This window comes from Parasteatoda tepidariorum, chromosome X1 (assembly GCF_043381705.1).
Source record: "Parasteatoda tepidariorum isolate YZ-2023 chromosome X1, CAS_Ptep_4.0, whole genome shotgun sequence".
Classification (NCBI taxonomy): Eukaryota; Metazoa; Arthropoda; class Arachnida; order Araneae; family Theridiidae; genus Parasteatoda; species Parasteatoda tepidariorum.
In genome coordinates, this window is record NC_092214.1 from 3,926,374 (window position 1) to 3,948,410 (window position 22,037).

At 30.1% G+C, this 22,037-nt stretch overlaps 3 protein-coding genes across 6 annotated transcripts in view; all 3 read left to right on the top strand.

Annotated features, from left to right (window-relative positions):
- Positions 1–5,196, top strand: part of LOC107438525 (ventricular zone expressed PH domain-containing protein melted) — a 54,852-nt gene extending 49,656 nt beyond the window's left edge. For 3 of the 4 annotated variants that reach the window (XM_016050834.3, XM_043040636.2, XM_071187300.1), the window contains 2 exons: positions 439–537; positions 4,587–4,935. In XM_016050834.3, coding sequence (XP_015906320.1) covers positions 439–537; positions 4,587–4,796 — 309 coding nt within the window. In that variant the 3' untranslated portion in view covers positions 4,797–4,935. Of the gene's footprint in view, positions 1–438; positions 538–4,586 lie in introns of all 4 variants that reach the window. The other variant, XM_016050831.3, reaches the window with a different exon arrangement.
- The window catches only part of LOC107450407 (uncharacterized), a 477,566-nt gene that overhangs the window by 21,808 nt on the left and 433,721 nt on the right, over positions 1–22,037 (top strand). The window lies entirely within an intron of this gene.
- The window catches only part of LOC107438527 (trypsin-1), a 16,804-nt gene continuing 12,727 nt past the window's right edge, over positions 17,961–22,037 (top strand). The window contains exons 1-2 of the mRNA XM_016050835.2: positions 17,961–18,098; positions 20,665–20,753. Coding sequence (XP_015906321.1) covers positions 18,032–18,098; positions 20,665–20,753 — 156 coding nt within the window. The 5' untranslated portion in view covers positions 17,961–18,031. The remainder of the gene's footprint in view (positions 18,099–20,664; positions 20,754–22,037) is intronic.

Below are 22,037 nucleotides of genomic sequence, written 5' to 3' on the forward strand. Positions count from 1 at the left end.
GTTGAACATTGATAGTCGTAAACCCGAAATTGGTATATAAATAGCTAATATATATATATATATATATATATATTTACATACATTATTTTTTCGGTGTCCTTTTAAATAAAATATTAAGGTTAATATTTATGTTTCTAGAAAAATATTTTTGTATCTATGCATTTGATCTTCTATTGTTTATTTTCTTGTTAAATTGTTCTTGTTAATTTTCTTGTTAATATTATAAAAATATTTCAAAAGAATTTTAATGTACTCTTTGGAGAAGCATTTCGTAAAGTTTTCTTTGTATAAAAGCATATATTTCCTTGTTGAAAAACTTTTTATTGAATAAACTTTGATATTAAAAGCATTTATTTCTCTTCTTTGTATATATAAGTTTTTTGTAATTATTTTTCTGGTTTCTACTTTTTGATTATGGCATGATTATTCATTTTCCAGGGTCAACTAAAAGAGAAAAAAGGAAAATGGAAAATCTTCCGTCGTTGGAGGACACGCTATTTCACATTATCAGCTGGCCATTTATCTTATCGTGGAAGTGTAAGTACTAATTTATTTTAACTTGTGCTATTTGTAGGTTGCAGTTGGACCTTTTTTATGAATATTTTGCTACTGACCAGCTACTACGGTAGACCCTTCTTGAAACTGGTTTAATTTTAAATGAATATGAACCCTGGAAGTTCATATTCTTTAAAATTAAAAGCACATTGGAAAAATGTATTGTATAGAGATGTGTTCTAACATTTCTTGTAATTTATTTTCTTATCCTTATGAATAAAATATTTTTAAGAATTTTATATAATAACTCAGGCTTGAAGACCTGAAACATGTCACTATTTACATTATTACATGTCCGCATAGTGCAAACATAATAATAATAGCTTGGGTTAATAGCTTGAGGCCACTTACAATAAGTGTTTATGTTTAGGGGTATCCCTCAAAAAATAGAAGAAACAATATTTCAATGCAAGATGATGTTTCAACTTAGTATTCACAAATCATGAAACAAAATTTTTCATTTGTTCCCTGCTATGCATTTAATAGTTAATGCTGTTTAGAACCTACAAAAGCAATTCTATAATTTGTAATAATAAATTCAATTTTCTAAAAAAAAACATTTATTTATTTTTACAAGGACAATTAAAAGGAAATATTTAATCTGTCGAGGATCATTTGAAATTCAAAATAAATTTTCTTAATCAAGTTACAGAATATTGAAGTTTGTATCAGTTATTTAACATTTCAGTGAAACTAAAAATAGTTCAATTTTTTAAGATCTCTTTATTCAAGCGCCTTTCTTGACCCCCCTATTCCCAGTATAACCCTGCAGCAAAGCTTGAACTTGAAAGTCTTCTAACTTCTTGATTTTGTGGGAGTAATTTTTTAACCTCAGTCTGTTTATATTTCCAACTACTTATACGATTTTCTATTAGTTTTTATTAGATATAGATAATGTAATTCTCTTCTATTAGTGTAGAAATTTTTTATTATATCTTTTTGAATTTTCTATAATCTTCAAAATTCCATTCACTTATAGAGGGTTGCCACTCCACAGGGAGAACAGGAAAAACCTGGAAAATACAGAGAAATTAAAAATAACAGGGAAAATGCAGGGAATTTTGATTTTTTCTTTACTCACTGGGAAAATACAAGGAATTTTGTTTCTTATTTTTGTCTTTTAAAAAATGGTAACCACTCAAAGCGTAATCTGTGGGATATTTAAGCATGATATTTCAGCTATACTAAACTATTTCATTTGCTACAGCATTATTTAAGTATGTTCAGCTGTTTTTCCTGCAATTAAAACTTATAAATATAGTTAACCCAAAATAGCTCAAACAAGAGCACAGTAATTGTTGTTTCCTCTTAATATATTGTGTATTATATGTACAGGGAAAACAAGGAGAATTTTTTTTTCCAGATTTGAGTGGCAACCCTTTTATATTTTTCAACAAAAATATTAGTTTTGAAGAAGCTTATAAAATTTTAAATTTAGAATAATATTTTTTTGCTTCATATTGTGGAGAGTTTGATTATCTATAACCTCTTTAAAACTAAATGGAAATCAAATGTGTAAGTTTAAAGATATCAATGAGATATGATAGAGGATTCCATTTAATATTTTTTAAGTTGCTTTCCCTGATACTCAAATGCATAATGTTATATTTTAAGTGACTTAAAGACTGTTCATTTTTAGGATCAAGATACCTTAATCAATGAATTAAGAACTGCTAGATTTTTTGATGTTTTTGAATACAATGGACCTCTAAATATTTGGGGGTGCTTCCTTTGTAATCATCCAGACAGAGCACGTGGTTTTCTTCAAGATACTCAGCCTGTCATAGAGGTAACTACTCCTATTTTTCATTTCATTTTTTTGAGGCCTTAGTGTTATAGCACTTAATTTAGAAGAAAATGTTTTACATGTATAAACTGTAGAACCTACTTTAAACAATTCTGCATTTTATGGGACTCTGGATTTAAGGGAGGAAAAGAAAGTCTTGTTTGGCAGAATGCTATAAATATATTTAAGTATATTATTTTAGTTAGCAATGTTTCTTTTGGATATAATGACGTCAATAATTTTGGATCCATAAAATAATATCAGAAATTATGCAAAACTATTAAAAAATGCACAGTACTCTATCAATTCTTTAAAATTCTTTACTGTCTTTCTGTACATAATTATTTGAAAATAGGTATGTAGTCTTCAGTGGGAATATTTTTGTGGAAATGATAAATGCACTGAGTTAAGCTAATGAGTGTTGTGATTCTGAGAGAGAAAATACTTAAATCACCAACATGTACTAACACGTATTAGAAAAATTTCCAACAGAACTGTTGCTTATAGTCTTTTATAATTGAATAAAAAACACACTGCAAATTGATAGAGAATTTGAATTTATTCAGCATTTTACNTTTATTTTTAATTTCTATTTAATTTTTGGTTGCTTTAAAATTAGTATATATTTTTCGTCAGATTGTTTAGTATTCCTAATATCAGTTAATAATATGTAACGTTAATTCCTAATTTCAGTTTTGGTTGGAAATAATTGTAAAGCTCATAAAAGTAAATATGACACATTTGCTGTTGAGTAATAATTCCAAAATGCTTACATACTGTTTTCAATATGTTTTTCATAAAGTTTTGAATAAATTTTTTCCAAAATTATTACTTCACGATAAAAATAAAATATCAAATGATTCTAAGAGAATAATATTAAGAATGATAGTGGATGATAAAGAAATATTACAAGTAAATATCTATAAATGATAATGAAAAAAATAATTTATCAATATTTGTTAATTAAGTAACCTTACCAATTTTCTGGTCATAGGAATGTGTTGATACCTTTGGAAAATCATTTTAAACCCTTTCATTTATATGTTTCCCCCGAGAACTGGTAAAGAACATATATATTTGAAAATTATAAATCTTAAACATAATTGTAATTTTTTTGTATAAAAATTTTCTTAAAAATATTTATGGCAATGAATTTGAAAAGATATATATATTAAGTTAAGCCTAATTGAAAAAAAGTGGAAGGATTTCAGGTGATTAGATATTAGTATGACCCGTTTTTACTTGAAATAGGACTTCTCTCATGCATAACTCTAATTCAACTTCTTAGTGTTAATTTTTTTAATGGATACCCTTTTAAATGAAACATTTTGTTAATAGAAATGTATTTTTTCTTTTTGGCATAACTGAATATTTACCAAAATTGACCCACAGCTGAATTTGTGATGCATGTCTAGTAGCGACATATAGTACTTTCCTTATTTCAAATTTATTTATTTTCTCTTTTTTTTAATGTATGAAAAAAAATGCAAATTTTAATATCTGCTCCTAATTTTACAATTCAATTTCAATGAAGTGATTAAAAAGGGAATACAGATGTATATTCATAGATGTCGTTAATCCTTAACAATCTGAAAATGTTTTAAAAAAACCTGACCCAGGTTTTCAAAAATAATAAGTCGATGATAAATACTTATACTATTTTTAAGGTCCTTAATTTTTCAAAAAAAGTCCTTAAAAGTGCTTAATTTTTGCTTTGTTAAAAGAGTGGGAACTCTGGATATCCATCTTTTCTATTAGGGAGTAGATCTAAACAGACTACCAGTTCATATACTGTATAGAGAATAATTTCTGAATAGACAACTACTAAACAAATAAACCTTTGATATTCACTACTAGTTGAATATAATATGCAAATGGATAACTGATGGAGACATTCTCTTCATGGGATTCTGAGAGAGTACATGTGATAGTATTTTTTATTTTATATTATTAAACTTCAAAGTTGAGAAAAGAACTCGAAACAAATGTAACTTAAGCAAATTTCTGCTAACATTTATTCTCCTTTATGTTTAAAAGTTAAATCTTTTGCCCTTTATATCATTACATCAGTTAGAAAAATGATATTCTAGATTACTTTATACATTTAATATTGAAATCTGTAAGAAAAAAAATCAAATGCATTTTTTGAAACATTTATAGTGAAATTTTCAGAATGAGTTTTTGGAAAAACTATTTAACATTGTATTCTACTTAGGTTTACATCTATTGTTTTCTTTTCTTGCAGCAAGATGAAAAAGAAGTTCAACCAATTGATATTAGTCAAATTCGAAGTGTTCGAGCCATCAGTAGTAGGGGTCGAAACATCCCTAAAGCTTTTGAAATCTTCACTAATGAGAAAACTTTTGTTTTAAAAGCTAAAGACAGTAAAAACACTGAACAATGGGTACAGTGCCTTTCTATAGCTATGGCTCATTCTCATTCTAAAGATTTATAAACACTTAAATATGTAATATTAATTTATGTGATAAATCAAAATCTGTCGATAACATATTTTAACAGAATTATGAATTCTAAAATACAGATTCTATAAATGATTTAGTTTTCAGTTATTGGAGATTTACAAAGTTTGGTCGATTAAGAAATTGATTCTCATAAATTTTATAACTAGTTTCTCTGGAAGTTAAAGTTTATTGTTTTTAAATTCTTCAACTTAATGGTGGTCAAAAAGTGGTTGCTAAAAATTTGTGGCAAATATTTATTTTTGTATATTTGTATATGTATTTAACTTTTTTAATATGACTATACAATGAAATTTTACCTTTTACATCTTTATAGTTTATTACAGAATACCACTTTTTACTGAGTGGCTCTTCCACTTTAGCTTTTTAAATGACCAATAAGTATTAAATGTGTAACTTTATTCCATGAAAGAAAAGGCTGGCTCCTTTTAGTGGGATTTTTGAAATGTGAGATTTATATATGTTCAATGTATATATATACATATAAATATATTTGTGAGAATTTATTATATTATTAAATATAATAAAGTTTTTGTTGAAAATAATACTTTTGTGTCTTAGATATTATCATATTCACTATTTTCTATGATTTTTTTTTACAATTGCAGTTAAATACAGTAAATTTTTCACTTAGAAAACAATGTGTTAAGTCAAATCAAAAATCTTTCATTGTCATATACCACAGCACAAAGAGTATGCTGCTTCCTGTTTATAAATTTCTCCCACTTATACTGATGACCTCAATCATATATTTCTCAAACAAATGAACCCTCAAAATCTCCTACTGGGTTATTGGGTTGTAATTTTGGCTATAAAAACATTTAAATAGTTTTTTTTTTTTAAAATTCATTACCAATTTTAAAACTCTTGTAATTTTTCTCTATTCAAAAAGGTTCATTGCTTAATAAAACAGATAATCAAATTTTAAGAATAAACATTTATTAATTGCTGAGAAAATTTACAAAGCCACATTCACTGTTGTTGGTGATTATAAATGACAAAAAACTTGAGTGTAATTTAGTTATTGGTTTATGCATGAAACTTGAATTCTCTAGACCAGTGTTCCCTAACCCCCGGTCAAATGTTACTGGGCTGCCCATTTCATAGAAACTGAATTTAACAGGGTTCATACTCCTCCTGAAATTCCTGAAAAACTCCTGAAATTAGCTTTTTTTTTCTAAGGGCCCTTATAACTCCTGAAATTGGCATTTTAACTCCTGAAAATTGCATTTTATCTCTTGAAAATTTTTTAACAAAAATAAAAAACGGTTCTTAAACGGAGAAAATAGTTAATCATTCCTCCCGTCTTCCCATCCCTTTCGTCCCTGGCTAGCAGGTGAACTGTATAAAGATTGGCTGCTAAGTGTTGTTCCTGTGCCGGTTTAAAATTTGAATCGAGCAATTCATTTGAATAGCCTCACTACAAAAGCTGAAATTTTATGGACTTTAAAGGTTTTAAGCTCACATTATTCCTACAAATCTTGTGAACATGCGAATTTTCTTTTTAAAGCTATGTTTTCTGATAGCGAGACAGCAAGCAATTTCAGTTGTGGTGGAATAAAAAACTACCTACCTCTCAGTTTTTGGTATTGCGCCATATTTTTTGTCTCTACTTAAGTGAATAGTGAAAGAGGAAACCAATTATGTACTGCTTTTTGATGAAAGTCTAAATGATGTTAATCAATTCAAAAACTGGATTGTCATGTAACATTTTAGGATGGTAACCAAATAAATATGCGCTACTATTCTTCAGACTTTCTAGGCCATGTTACATCTGAACTTTTATTTGAAAAAATAACTGAGAAATGCTTGTGCATAAACACTAAAAGTTTATTATTATCTATGGATGGCCCGAATGTCAACCTAAAAGTGCTAGGCATAATGATGGAAAAAATGAAGAATGAACACAATGCGAGTCTCTTGAATGTAAGTTCATGTGGACTGCACATAGTGCATAATACCTTTAGGGGTGGTTGCTCTGTTGCTTTTCCAAAAGTAGAGCATGCTGCATCATCTGTTTACCAATTTTTTAAAGACTCTCCTGCCCGAAGAGAAGATTTTGAATCTGTAAATCCTGAATTTGTAAAATTCCCTTTAAAATTTTGCAAGCACAGGTGGGTGGAGAATGAAAAAGTTTTAGTTTGACTTTTAGAAATTTTGCCTGATGTTAAAACTTATTTGAAGGAGATAGAAAACAAAAAGTTTTCTCGGCCAAACAATAAATCGTATACAATCTTATAGGACATGGTTAAAGATGAACTGTTTATTGCCAAATGTAATTTCATTTTACCTGTTGTGAAAGATGTTGAACCTTTCTTAAAATTGTATCAAACTGATAAACCCATGTTACCATTTTTAAATGGTGATCTCAACTTGCTATTGAAAGATGTGCTGAACAGATTTATAAAAGAAGAGAAGCTTCCAGCATCGTAATCGATTTACACTTAATACAATGTTTTAAGTATAAATCTCGAAGATAAAGAAATTTGTAAAGAGGCAACCAAAATTGATGTTGGCTTTGTTGCCAGAGAAGAGCTGATAAAGAAGAAAATTTTGAAGAATGAAAAGAAAACAATTTTCCCTCTCACTTCCTGAATTTATTGTATTGTACTCCTGAAAAACTCCTTAGTTACTCCTGAAATTTACTTTCTTAGAAAGAGTATGAACCCTGTAAAAGAATTTCAAATTAACCTTAGCATAATTGAAAACATAGCAAGAATTCCGTTTAAGTTAACCTCCAGTAGCTTGCTTTGGATTTCCTACTTTCGTAGCATAACATATTTAATATTTAGTTTGAAATATAAATGATTACGTAAATATTTTTAATAATAGGGTAAAATTTACCTTACAATTATTTTAANAGAGTAAAAGAAGAAGATTGTGATAGCATTCTGAAGGAATATGTTAAATTTGTTGAAGATTTTAACAGCATGGATACTAGAACAAAATTTAGGCACTGCATCGGCGATAATTTTGATCCTAGCATAGATTGACTAGATGTGTTTTACTGCGAGTTTTTGTCAAGTTCACAATATCCCAATTTGTGGAACATAATTAAACCTCTACTTCTGCTTTCTCATGGCCAGGCAACTGTTGAGAGAGGGTTTTGGTCTATCGGTTGAAAATCTGCCAAACCAAACAATTGTGGCTAAAAGAATAATTGATGACCATCTACGATTTGTTGATGGACTTGAAAAAGTCATTATTTCAAAAGAACTCATTGTTTCAGCTACAGTTGCACGTCAAAGATATCTTGCACATTTGGAAGAAGAGGAAGTAATTACAACTAATAAAGCTAAGGGTGAAAAAAGAAAGCTCTTAGCAGAAAATGTTGATAATTTAAAGAAGAAAAAGAAACATATGGAGGATGATATTCAAGAACTTAATAAAACTTCAGATCATTATTCTGATCAGGCAGAAAAAAATGTGATCTCTCATTAATTTCAAAAGCAAATGCCTTAAGGCGTCATGGTAAGGAAAATATGTCTGAGCTTAAAATATGTGAAGAAGAACTGAATAAGACATATGACTTTAAAAAGTGTTTAAAATAAATAAAATTTTAAGATACTTTTTTTATTAATTTACTATTTTGTGCTTTTTTTTTTTTTAATGTTATAAATTTAATTTTATAAATAGCTATATTAAAATTATACTAAGTATATAATTTTCCCTCTCACTTCCTGAATTTATTGTATTGTACTCCTGAAAAACTCCTTAGAAACTCCTGAAATTTACTTTCTTAGAAAGAGTATGAACCCTGATTTAAGTTCCTAGGTTTACATCAAAAATTAAAAATATCTGTGTTCCATTAAAATTTTATTTATTTAAAAAAAAAAGGGGGGCCCACGAAGGTAGTGACATAAATTTTTTAATGTTTGTAATGTATCATTGGCTCCGATTACCCCAGATGGAACCGTCTCATTGCATTGCAGGGTTCTCATTGATTTAACGTTCTAGTAATTTAAAATGTTAAATCACTTTATTTTTTTGGTGTAACTGTATTTTATTTTGATGGCATGTTTAAATATAATTAAATTAAAGTTAATAAATCAAAATAATCTAAAATATAAAAACTCAACGCCCCCACCCCCAGCGGGCCGCGGTAAAATTATCAAACGTTGACAGGTCCGCGGTGATAAAAAGGTTGGGGAACACTGCTCTAGACGATTGACTTAATAAGGTTCCTGAAGTAAAGCAATTAAAAGCTAAATTCCTGCGTTCCTTGGGAATAACTGTGCTCAGTTCCAGCTGTGTAGGTAAACTGTATGGTCAGTTCTGTGTCTCTAAAATGTTCAAATTTAACAAATCGCTCACCATCAGATATGTGTTTTTAGTCGGCAAGAAACCTGTCTGCTACATGGTCCTGATTGATGATTGGTCATAAATGGCAGATTTGTGAAGTAGCAAAATTCCCTTCCATGCTGACAGGGAAGTTAGCTCCTCTATGACAATGACTCTCTCTGCAGCTCAGATCCCAGCTTTATTGGACTCTTTTGGTTGGGAAGTTTTGAACTTTCCCGCTCTACAGCCCAGAACCTGCGCTGAGTGTTTTTCCGATATTTCAAACATCATTTTGGTGGCAATTACTACAACAATGACCTCTTGGTTAACGGAAGAGGGTATTCTAAATCTAGCTGTAAGGTATGTTAAGTGTTTAAACAAACTTGGCAACTATGCTGAAAAGAAGAGAAACGTATATAGAATCTGAAATAAATTTGCTTATTGAAATTTTTTTTCGCTCGGTTTTTATTTTTGTCCTTGATAACAAAAATAATGGGGTTGGATGGTATCAAAGCAAAACTCATTTATAATATTTTGACGATTGTTTTATGAATTCAAAACCTTCCAATTATTGGAGTCCCGCGGTGGACTGATCGTTAAGACACGGTTCCCAGCAGATCACCGAAGTCAAGCATCACTGGCTTAGGTCAGTGTGTGGGTGGGTGACCACTTGGATCAGTCTGCGTAGGGACCGAGGGTGTGCGGTATTGGTCCTCGTTAAACTGTGCTACCGTGAAGTGCTCGACTTCGCGCGCAGGTCGTCGGGCTACCGAAGCGGGGGTGCCATCCCCTCTGCAGAGGATCAAAATTGTGATGGCATGTCTTCGGATCATCCTCCGGGATGTTTCCCAGACCGTCGCCAATAGCCCATTGTGCAGCTCTAGTGGGACGTAAATTAACAACACCACACACACCAACACCAATTATTGGACGCCAATTCAGAATAACAATATAATTACTTTTTCTACACTAAATGTTTAACGTTCTACCATCTGATGATCTATTAATTCTTACATTGCGATTAACGAGACATCTCGAATATTAACTTACTTATATTCGAATATTAGCTATTATTATTTCTCGGAATATTAACTGTGTGCTTGGGATGAGATAATTCGTCCTCTACCCACAAGTTTTTTCATTATTGCAGAGTATTCAACGACTTATTTATCAACATTTTTGCTCGCATTCTAATCCATAATATTTTGTCTTCACATCATTTCTACAAGACGATACTACAGAATAATTTCTAGAGCTTTTGCAATATTATTTTTATTTTATTAATATGTCTTTAAACATTATTGTTGTTGTTGTAGTTTATTTACGTCGCACTAGAGCTGCACAATGGGCTATTGGCGACGGTCTGGGAAACAACCCTGAGGATGATCCGAAGACATGCTATCACAATTTTGATCCTCTGCAGAGGGGATGGCACCCCTGCTTCGGTAGCCCGACGACCTGCACGCGAAGTCGAGCACTTTACGGTAGAACAGTTTAACGAGGACCCATACCGATCACCCTCGGTCCCTACGCAGACTGATCCAAGTGGTCACCCACTGAACATCCACTGGCACACTGACTGCAGACAGTGATGCTTGACTTCGGTGATCTGCTGGGAACCGTGTATTAATGATCAGTCCACTGCGGGACCTTTAAACATTAATAAGTCATTAAAGTGAAGGGTGTAATTAATTGCAATTGATCATTATATTTGAAAGTAAAATAAACAAGTTAAGGGAATTTGCATTTTGTTTAAATTTTAGCACTGCGATAAAGCTTTTAGCTCCGCGAGTGAGGCAAAGAAGTGCCATTTCTGCGATGAAAGTGTTAAAAGGTTTTTATGGCTTAAGAAATTTCAGAAAGTAAACATTTTTCTTCATCTATCTTTCTATCGAATAGTTCAGTATGTTAAAAATGTCTTTAAAATTTTTAAGTTATGAGATTTAAACTCTAGAAAAGAAAATCTTAGGAAAAATTTCTAATTCGGCTCAAGCGGCAAGAAGAATCACAAGTTCATCGAGGCAGTTACATAGCTATTCTTGAATTCTCTTTTATAATTTCTAAGTTTGCAAGGATGTGATTTTAGAACTGTGTACTAAAGCCTCATCGCAAAATAATAATAAAAGTATAAATCAGCTCATTTGGAAAATTACTTCAAAAATACTCATTGCTGCATTAATCGCAGTCTACACTTTCAACAAAGACATCATATATCATTTTTTATGCACGATATGTATAATTTGGCTGAAATAGCCCAGAGTATGCTCTTATGCATATCACATACGTAGTTAGAAAAATACTGAGACTGGAACGCGAGAGGCATAAACGAAATAATGCCCTGGACCTAGCAACAGAATCTTCAATTTATGAGGCTGGATACCATGTGAGTTGAAGAAATTTAGTTTATTTCAACTTAAATCGTTGTTTTTTTAGATGTCAATTCACACCATTTCTTATACATTTACGAATCAATCCAGTGGTGCAGCCAAGAGGTGGTTTTGTGATTTAAAACCTCTCCCAAGAAGAATCATCATCAAGAATTAAATCTGTTGCAGATTGATCGCAAAAGAAATTTGTTCAGTAGAAACTTTTCATAGTACTTAGAAACACAATAAAATAACAATAATCCAAAAATTAACATATTGAACATATTTTTAATATTTCAATAAATAAAAAAGCAAATAAATGAATCTAAAATATTTCCATTGCCCTAATTAAGGTGTATCAAGTGGCGCAATAGTTAGCACCAAATACCAAGGTGGTGATTTTAAAAGCAATTTTTTCGATTATCTGAAAACATAGATATAGTGAAAGAAACAGGAAAGTAAAAGGTTGGTAAAAATGAATTAAAACAATTAAGTCAAGAGACCCAAATCGATTGAAAAAGAAAGAACATCCATGCAATTTAAAACCTATTTTAGATGGATTGGTAGAAATCTCCAATTCGAATGATTCTTGAGCATCGTCAGAAGCATCAGTGATTCAATCAAGGATTCAAATTAAGTGATTCCAATAACTGTTCCAATCGAGTGATTCAGATCACTCAGGTTATCACTCTCGCGAAATAAAGAGTGTTAGATCACTGAATCAAATCAAGCAATTTGGATCATTGATTTGAATCTAGTTATTTCAGTTTATTATTTTGAATGAAATGATTCATATCATCTCTTCGAATAAATTGATTCCAATTATGATTCAGATAAATGAGGTCGAATCAAATATTTCAAATCACTATTTGAATAAAGCGATTCTGACCAGTGATTCGGATAGTTGATTTTAATCACCGAATAAATATAGATTTCTGTGATTCGAATCAAGTGATTTAAGTCACTATTGCGATCTACTTATTCAAATCACAATTGGAATCAAGGGATTTGGATCAGTAAATAAAATCAGTTATTTGAATCAAGTGATTCAGTCGAGTGGTTCAAATTAAGTGATTCGGTTGAATGATTCGAATCAAAACATTCAAATCACTATTCTTATCAAGTGATTCAAATCACTGGTTCGAATGAAGTGATTAAGAGCAGAGATTCAGATCAGTGTTTTGAATCAGGTGATTCGGATGAATAATTTGAATCAAGTGATTCAAAAACTATTTGGACATGTATAAGGATCAGAGTTTCTGAGGATTTGAATCACTTTTCAATCAAGCGATTCAGACCACTAAATCAAATTACTCTTCGAAATAAGTGGAAATCAGCTTCGAATCGGATCAAAAATTCAATTCAGTTCTTCGAATTAATCGATTCAAATTATTCGAATCAGTGAATTGGATATGATCGAATCACTTATAGAATCAATCGATTCGTATCAGTGATTCGAATAAAGTGATTCAGATAACTGATTTTAATCACATGGCTCAACGAATTAATGGAGAATCCTCGATTCCTATCTCTTTACTTAAATCACAATTCAAATCAATTGATTATAATCACTGTTCGAAACAAGTGATTATAATCCAGTGATTCGGTTCAGTGTTTTGAATCAAGGGATTTCAATTACGATTCAATTCAAGTTATTCAAATCTTAATTCGAATCAAATAATTTAAATTACTGATTCGAATAACCTCAAAGAATCAATGGTGAATCGTGTGCTTCGAATCGAACGATTCAAAACACCATTCAACTCAGATTCTAATTTTAGTTCACTGAACTGGCATTTTTTTCCCTTGATCGTCAAAAATAAAAATACCGTCACCGTCAATAGAAAAAGAAAAGATGTCAAAACGTTAGAATTTGTTCAAATCAATAAATACTACTAATATTTTTTTTTATTTTTGAAAGCAACAAACTGCATTACTTTTTTTATTTTTTTCATGCGAATTAATCAAATTCTTTGAATGGAAAATCAAAACAACCTTAAAAGATTAACCTCCCAAGGTGCATAATTAAGGTGAAGTTGTTTTGAGGTTGATGGAAATGTATTTCAGAGCAACCAGCTTAGGGAAGTTGTCTTTGAGGTGTACGGATTTTTTTTCCTACACTTCAAGCGAATGAGTATATTCGAGGTGTGAATAATTTCATCCGATCTAAATTAAAATGATTTCTGAGTTGTACAAGAGGTTGATTTTATGAGATGCAAAGGAGGTTGAAATTGAAGTTTATTAATGAGGTTATTTTTGGTGCAAAATATAACCTCATTTTCTGCCTCAGGTGTATTATTTTACATCTGTCAACTTCAAAACATCCTCAAAAACAACTTATTTTTTCGTTAGGGGTTGCATTGAGGATGTTTAACTTTAAATAATCGTACATTCAACTGGAAAGCCATATCACAGGGACAGACATGTCTCAATGGATATTTTGTTCCGTTTCAATGCTATATGGAAATATTATTGGTGGGACTTAAATGTCCCGTTGGTGAATACAGCGTTAAAGTAAGATAATACAATACCAAAAAACTAAAGATTCGGAAACAGATGGATCTGGGTTCGATTGCATATGAATTTGAAGCAGTTTTGAGCTTCCCCAGTTTTGAGCTACTGCAGTTTTGAGTCGTTAAATTAAATGATGAAAGAGTATAATAGAAAAACAAAACAAAACAGAGCTAGTGTTCGATATTTCTTATCTCGAACTTAGATTATGAATCGGAGTGGATTTAATACAGACGTAAAACACATTATGGAATTATTTAAAGGAAAATTTACTAACATTTTAAAGCTAATAAACATATGGCTAATAACATATAGCTAATAAACATATAATAAACATATAATAAACAAAAGTATATTTAATAAAAATAATTGGACTTACATTTGAAAAAACTGGTATAGCTCAAAATGTGTTTTTAAGAAAGGGGGCAAAGATTTTGGTTTCGGTTTTTCTGTAACTGCTGTTAAGCCTCATGTATTTTAAAAGAATTATCTAGTGAATCCAAACAAATTCGTAATGTATAAATGATTTTGCATGTGTTTTTAGCATAAGTTTCTTAACAGACTTCAAAGGTCCACAGTTATTTTTAGATCTTTTTTAGCGGACAAATTTCAATAAAATTACGAGTTAATAAAATTATTAGTTAATCTATTCGGCATTTTTTCAGAAAGCCCTGTTAGGTTTTCTAAAGCTGTTTCACTTCAAGCTAGTAGCCATTCTGCATTGCTAGTTGCTTTTCATTCATGTTATTGTATTACCAGCTTTTCGCATAATTTTTTTCACCTAAATTTTCCAAAGGTTTACCATTGGATTTAGGTCAAGGGAGAAAGCTGGCCAATTCATAACTTCTATTTTATTTCACTTGAGCTAGCCACTAGTGCTTGCATTAAAGCATATGGATGCGTTATCTTGTTGGAAAACAAGTTTAGATTTTCTATAACTTCTTAAAAATGGAGCATGACTGTCCTGTTGAACTATTTGATAGTCCTTGCTATTCATTTTATGGGAAGTAAAGGTTAAATTAATTTTAATTCGTTTACTGTACGTTCCTAAAGCATCATCCTTCCACCGGAAAATTTCCTTTTTGGAAAATATTTCTTTTTTTGCAAATTCAACTAGTATGAATATCTGTCTTAGTCATCTAAATTAAGCCTTGTTTCGTCATTTAAAATAAACTGTTATAAAATTCAGTGAAGCCTTCAGGAAAGACCACCTCTTTGTAGCGACTTCCTCTATTTGCGACCACTTTTGGGGGGTACGGAATTTTTCCCACTGACTTGGTGTTGAAGAAAACCTTTAGGAGAGACCACCAAATTCTCTCCCAGTGACCGGGCGAACCTCTGCATCAAATGCGTAAAGGGTCAAATAAGGTAACACGAAAAAATATCAAAATAAAAATTATTAGCAAAACAAATAAGTAGATTAAAATGTATTCTAAATATTTGTGAGCAGCTTTTATATAGAGAACTTTTTCTGACGATTTTTTAAAGACATAAATAACTTCATGTTGCAGTCAAAGTGTACTAAAGACGATGTTATTAATGATTTATTTTCAGAGTTGAAAGTTAAATTAAAAAAAAAAGGTTATTTAAAAAAACTAAGCATCTCAAATAAACAAACCTAGTTTCATTTTTTAAAGCTAACTAATTTAAAAATTAGTAATAAAATAAAATTAAATGCAATAATATATGATATAAAATTAAATGCAAATGTAAACGAAAAACATAATTGTTTTTTATTATTTAAAATAGTCTTAATTCGTAAATAAGTAATTAGTAAATAGTTTTAATTGGTAAATAGTCAACTAGCATAAATACTTTTAATTGGTACAATAATTGGTAAATATGTTTTTACTCATAATTATATCAGTAAAGATCAATTTTATTGACGCTAAATTTTATTCATCAATCCGGTTTTGATTACGCCAACACTAGTGGCATTCTCGCACCAAAAAAATGACACTAAGTAAAATTAAAATTGCTTACGAAAAGTCCTGTACCTTCGATAACAATTTGAAGTCAATGAATATAACCCCTAAGAACGACCAACGTCCATTAACGACCGTTCTGCGGAACAGAGAGTCGTCGCTTCCGAGAGGTTTCACTGTATATTATTTTGAGAATAATATTTTCATTGCTATAACAAATGATATATTGATACTTACAAGTGACCAATCTATGTTAATGTTTTTTGGACGAAAGTTTAATCTTGCAACTTATAATGCTTGCAGCTTATGATTGCAACTTAGGATGTGGTTTCTGACTCGGAACACTCTGTATTTTAGAAAATACTATTCTTCGATTTATTTCCCTAAGACGTATTAAACATCAAAGTGTAGTTCTGTTCGGACTTCATTAGCAGATATCGACTTATATATTGTTCCAATAGTTTTTCTTTCTTCCCTAAGAGAAAACTTGCCAGGCCATCCTGAACTTCTACCCATAATTGCACTGTTTGGTCAAAATATTTAGAACTGTATCAAAAGAGTGATTTATCTTTTTAGAAATGTAGTATACTTATATCCTTCCCTCATGTTCCTAAGTGCTGTTATTTGATGTTTCTCAATATCAGACAGCTAAGTTCTTCGAGGCATGTTGTAAAATTGAAATTTCAACTTTAAAAAAGGTTTGAATTTGGTTTGGATATTTAAATAAATGCGTGATATGCATATTTTTGCGACAGAGAGTTTTTCTAAATTTGTTTACACGTCTGTGAGTTTTTTATTCTGAACATAGCTCAAAAAAACGCATTAAGAACACGAGCATTATCAAAATGCGTATTTTAAAAAATGGACATAGCCTAAAATGCGTGTTCAAAAAAATGAACACAATTCAAAAAGCATATTAAAAAAAATGGACATAGTTCAAAATATGCGTTTTAGAAAATAGACACAGCTCAAAGTACATGTTGAAGAAAAATGAACACATCTCAAAATACGTATTTAGGAAAATGGACATGACTGAAAGTGGTTCTTTAAGAAAAGTAGTACGTAGGAGGCAACTGGCATAAATCACTAAGAACATAAAAAATTTTAAATTGGTCTGTTTTTAAAGTTTTCTTTCAAAAGTTTTTACAAGGTTGGCACGGATCCTATAAATTAATAATAGTGATAGTAAATTTACGTTGTAGGAATTTAGATTAAAAAAAACTATTTTATCGTTTAGAGTTTTGAATCAGAAGAGATTGCCTGAAATGTTACATATGATATACAACGTACCCCCTGACCCCGACCCGAATGTTATATATGATATACAACGACCAGCCACCCTGACCCAGAAGTCCTAGACTTTGCCCCGTAATGATAATGCTTAGTGTTTAAAAAAGTTTGTTAAATTTGGGTTGAACATTGAAAAGGTGTACTTTATTTTTCGCAGTGCCCATTTTCGTAATACGCATTTCGAACCATGTCCATTTTCTGAAATGCGCATTTTGAGCTATGTCCATTTGCTTAAATACGTTTTTAAAGCTATATCCATTTTTTAAAATACGCATTTTGAGCTATGTCCAGAATTAAAAGCTCTCCAACGAGTCAAAATATTAAAAAGAAAATAAAAAATCGCAGACTCAATAAATTTGTAGTCAGCCAATTTTAGGAAAGTATCATTATAAATTATACGGAACTTGCGTACGTTGATAAATAGGGATACAATTATTAATTTTGATGCAAAAAGCATTTTAATTCAACAAAAAAAAAATATTGGAGGGAAGCGATCACATTTAAGAGGTGAAAGGGCCATAAAATTCATGTTATTATTTGATATTATTATTTGATTTAGAGTTTAAATTTTTTAATTGCTTAAATATTTACTTTTAAAATACAGAATCAAAGTTTAGTTTTAAACTTCTAGTTTTTCTTATCTATCACGTTAAGATGTTCGACCTGTCAAGTATTTTTTACAATAACAACGTAAGATCGTTGTCCGTTCGAGCGTTTGCGGTTTGTGTTTCTAAGCCGGTTTCTTGTTAGTAAAAAATAGGAAAGGTGGGGGGAGTGGATACATAAAAGAAGACTTAGGATGATAGTCTACTCATTCTAACTTCATCTGTTAATAATATGGCTCATCTAATAGAGTTTACTATAGGCATCCTTCTTTTGATTATTACGGAAATTGCAGCACAAAGTGAGTATCACGTTTAAAATTACTCCAATATTACCATAAAGAGACAGCAAATAGTTTACTTATTTCGAGACGCGTTATTTTGTTTTGCATAATTTTATTATTAAATTAAAAAGCAGCAGAAAAATTAACTTTGTGATGTGATTTTTTAACATAATTTTCTTTAAAAAATAAGAATTTACTCCTGCCTGTAATTTATGGGTTTTTAATGAGAATGGGTTTTGTCTTCAAGTGTAATTAGGTATTTGATATAATTGGTTCGCTTAAAATTAGTTTTAAGGAAATAAATTTCTAAGAAATAGAAAAAAAAGTAATACTTCATAAATATTCTTCCTTTTTTTTAAAAAAAATTATTACTAACATGATCTTAATAGGTAACAATTTTCTTACTAATAAATAAAATTGAGTTTAAGTCATTAATTAGTTCAGTTATTACTAAATTAAAGATCAACAGAAAATGAACTTTGTGATGTCAACCTGTATTTTTAACATATTTTTCTAAAGAAAAAAAAGACTTTACATCGACCTATAATTTATGGGTTCGAACAGTGGTTTGATTGGTTCTTCAAATATAGTAAGGCCTTGATACAAATAATTTTTTGGAAATTAGTTTCAATGAAATAAATTTCTAACAAATAATAAAATTATTACTTTAAAAACATTTTTATTTAGAAAAAAGAAAAATAATTATTAGCATAATCTTAATAAGTAAACATTTTTTTACTTTAAAGCAAAATTCAGTTCACGGCATTAACGTTGTTACTCATTAAGTGTCTATTAAATTTCATTTCAAATTTTGTATGCTTTAAAATAAAATTCATTCAGCGCTATTACAATTATTTTATACTTTTCATACGACTTCTACACCATTTGAAGAAGCGAAGTTGGAATCGAAGTAAAAGGAACAAACATATATTGATGATATCAGTCAATTCAACGTACTTCGATTCTTAAAATAGCATAGAAAATGATATAAAATGTTGCTCTTTCGAGAAAAATACGTTAAGACTTTATAAGACAGTTGGAAAGTTTTGTCACACAAATAAAGTTTATAACTTGTTAAATATTAGAACTAATGACTAATATAAATTATTCAACCTGTCAAATATTTTATACATTATTCCTAACAGTGATCATAAGCTTTAAAAATTGAGGAATGATTTGTGCAAAACAAATCTTCGCGATATTTTTAAATTTTCAGTATGACAAGTAAAGTTTATTTCCAAATTTGCTTTTGTCTGTATTTTCTAAATGAAATTTTGTAAAATAATGATTGGAAATTTTGTTTGTGTACTTTAAACTATAACTGAATTTAAGAAAACAGCCCTTATTGTTAAATCCTTAGTATATGCACTTACATCGATTGTGCTATACATTAATGCAATTAATATAGTAATATTTTTCAATATGATCGAAGGAACATATTTTAAAATATATTTGGAACACTGAATTGAAATTAATATAGTTTTTCCTTTCTTCCCCTGAAACTAACGTTGTCATCATAATTTAAGTAGCATGACAACTATATGACGGTAAATCAAATAGTTAAGCTGGTCTCCGTGTTTCTGCAAGAATAAATTTAGACTGACTATTTCTGACGACATTACGTGTAAATTTGAAGTAATTTAGAAATGATTGCTCAATTTAGACGAATGTTAAGGAGAAAAAAAAAGTACATGCATGAGCACATAGTTCTGCAAAATCACAATTTCCCAAATCACAATTGAGAAACAACGAGCTATAAGTCCCTTATTTGGGCGACATGGTTGTAAACCGACAAAATATTATCGCTGATTGTCAAAGCAGTATAGACTTTGGTTCAATGGAAGGAATTTAAATGGTTGGAATGGATTGACTAACTTTGGATATAGACTTTGATTGACTTCAATAATATATTTGCAACTGAGAGTTCTTAGGTAATGGCCATTATGTTAAGATGTGAAGGTAGAAATATAAGATGTGAAGAAGAAATATTTACACTTTAAATGGGTCACCGATTTATATTTTTACCTTCACATATTAAACATAAAATTACTTTTATGCATTGTCATTGACTGTCAAAGTAGCATTAACTATGTTTCAATGAAAGAATGTGATAAAATTTGGTAAATGTGGTAAAATGTGGGTAATTTCAACATGATATCTTAGAAAACGGCATAAAAAGCATTTACTTTTCAGTTTTGTATTTTTTACTAAATGTGTAGTAATAAAAATTATATTTTTGAAAACCTTAAACCCGGTAAACCGTTACCATATGAACAGAAAAAATTACCAAATGATTGTTTTAAATACCATAGATTTTGGTTTTATTAGCGCGAATTATATTTATCTATCTATCTATCTATCTATCTATCTATCTATCTATCTATATATATATATATTTAAATTTTTTTACTGGAAATATCATTACCATACAATATGGTAATTTTACCAGAATTTTTTTCTTCGTGTACCTCAATATTTTATGCACAGAATTGCCGCCTCTTCATTTTGATTTAACTTCTAGATAAATGCTGCAGATTACTTTTGCTTTTTTTCCTTTTCTTATAAAGAAAAGCCTCTCTTTTAGGCTGCGGAGTCACTAGATATGGAAATTCTACAGACAGCATAAGGATTGTTGGTGGACGGTTGGCTTCTAGAGGAGAGTTTCCATGGCAAGTAAGTTTTTTTGTTGTTGATTTGTACATCAAAAATTAAAATAGCCATTAACATTTCTATAATCGTCTTATTGCCGTAAAATTTATTTCTTGGAAATCTGTACTTACATTCTGATGTTGAAATATTTATTTTACAAAAGTAAAATAAAGAAAAGTTGAAAGTAATCGATTTTCTACTATCATTAAATGTTCTAATATCGGTAAAATGAACATATTTTTAAATTTGTTAAGTTGAAAGTTAGTCTAGAGCCGGGATAGCCTGGTTTGAAAATCGCTGGACTCACGATCGTGAGAGCGGGAGTTCGAGTCCAGCCAATCGAGTCGAGCCAATCGACTCCCTGTGAAGTAAATGGTGACGGGTATACGTTAAATCCGTCTGGTCACAAAGTCCACCATGTTCCCATAGCAAATTTTACCTCTGGGGGTACTGAATTGGAGATTAATCGTTTTCTGGTTCAGGTCGAAATAACGATGTGTAGAGGAATGAATGGATGTATAAATAGGTCCGCCCTATAAACGGGTGTGACATATGGGTGTGACAGAAGTCTATCTTGGTCACAGGTGGCGCCACTGGTACACAAGAACAGTCGAACCTCTTGTCTTAATGGTGTACGACAACAACAGCAATAAAATTAGTTTATTTAGCTTTTATTATTTGTTGATAGAGTCTTAGGAAAAATACTGAGAATAAGGTTTTCTTGGCGTAAGTCTTATAAAGACTCATAAGATCACGGAAATTGCTTAAACTAAATTTAAAGGTTGATAAATAAGGAAAGAAGTTTGAGTTGAATACATTTTAAATTTTTTTTTTTGTAAAAGAAATTTACTGTTTTCTGTCATTACGCTAAGAAAACTCCTTAAAAAAAACAACAAACACAAATATTTGCAATTACGGACTGAAAAATTTCTTAAATTAAGATAGTTCCATAGGCTTTGTAGCTTTCAGAATCGACACTGCAGTGAGAATTTTAATATCCAGTTTTCAATAAATGCCGTTTTCTCATAACAATTTTGTTTTATTTTCACAGACTTGATCAATTATACAACTCTCTATCGATGTATTTAAAAATTTTACTTCACAAGCAAATGAAAAAAAGTGTAGCTTCCGTTGCACGTAAGATATTTTTAAAAAAAGCGTTCTTATAGCTATTGATCGATTTCATGATAATTATAGATTTTATCACTTCGAGTGTGTCATTATATTTATCAAAAAATTTTACGAAGACATCAGTTGAAACTTAAATTGAAACTTTACATATATATATATATATATATATATATATAT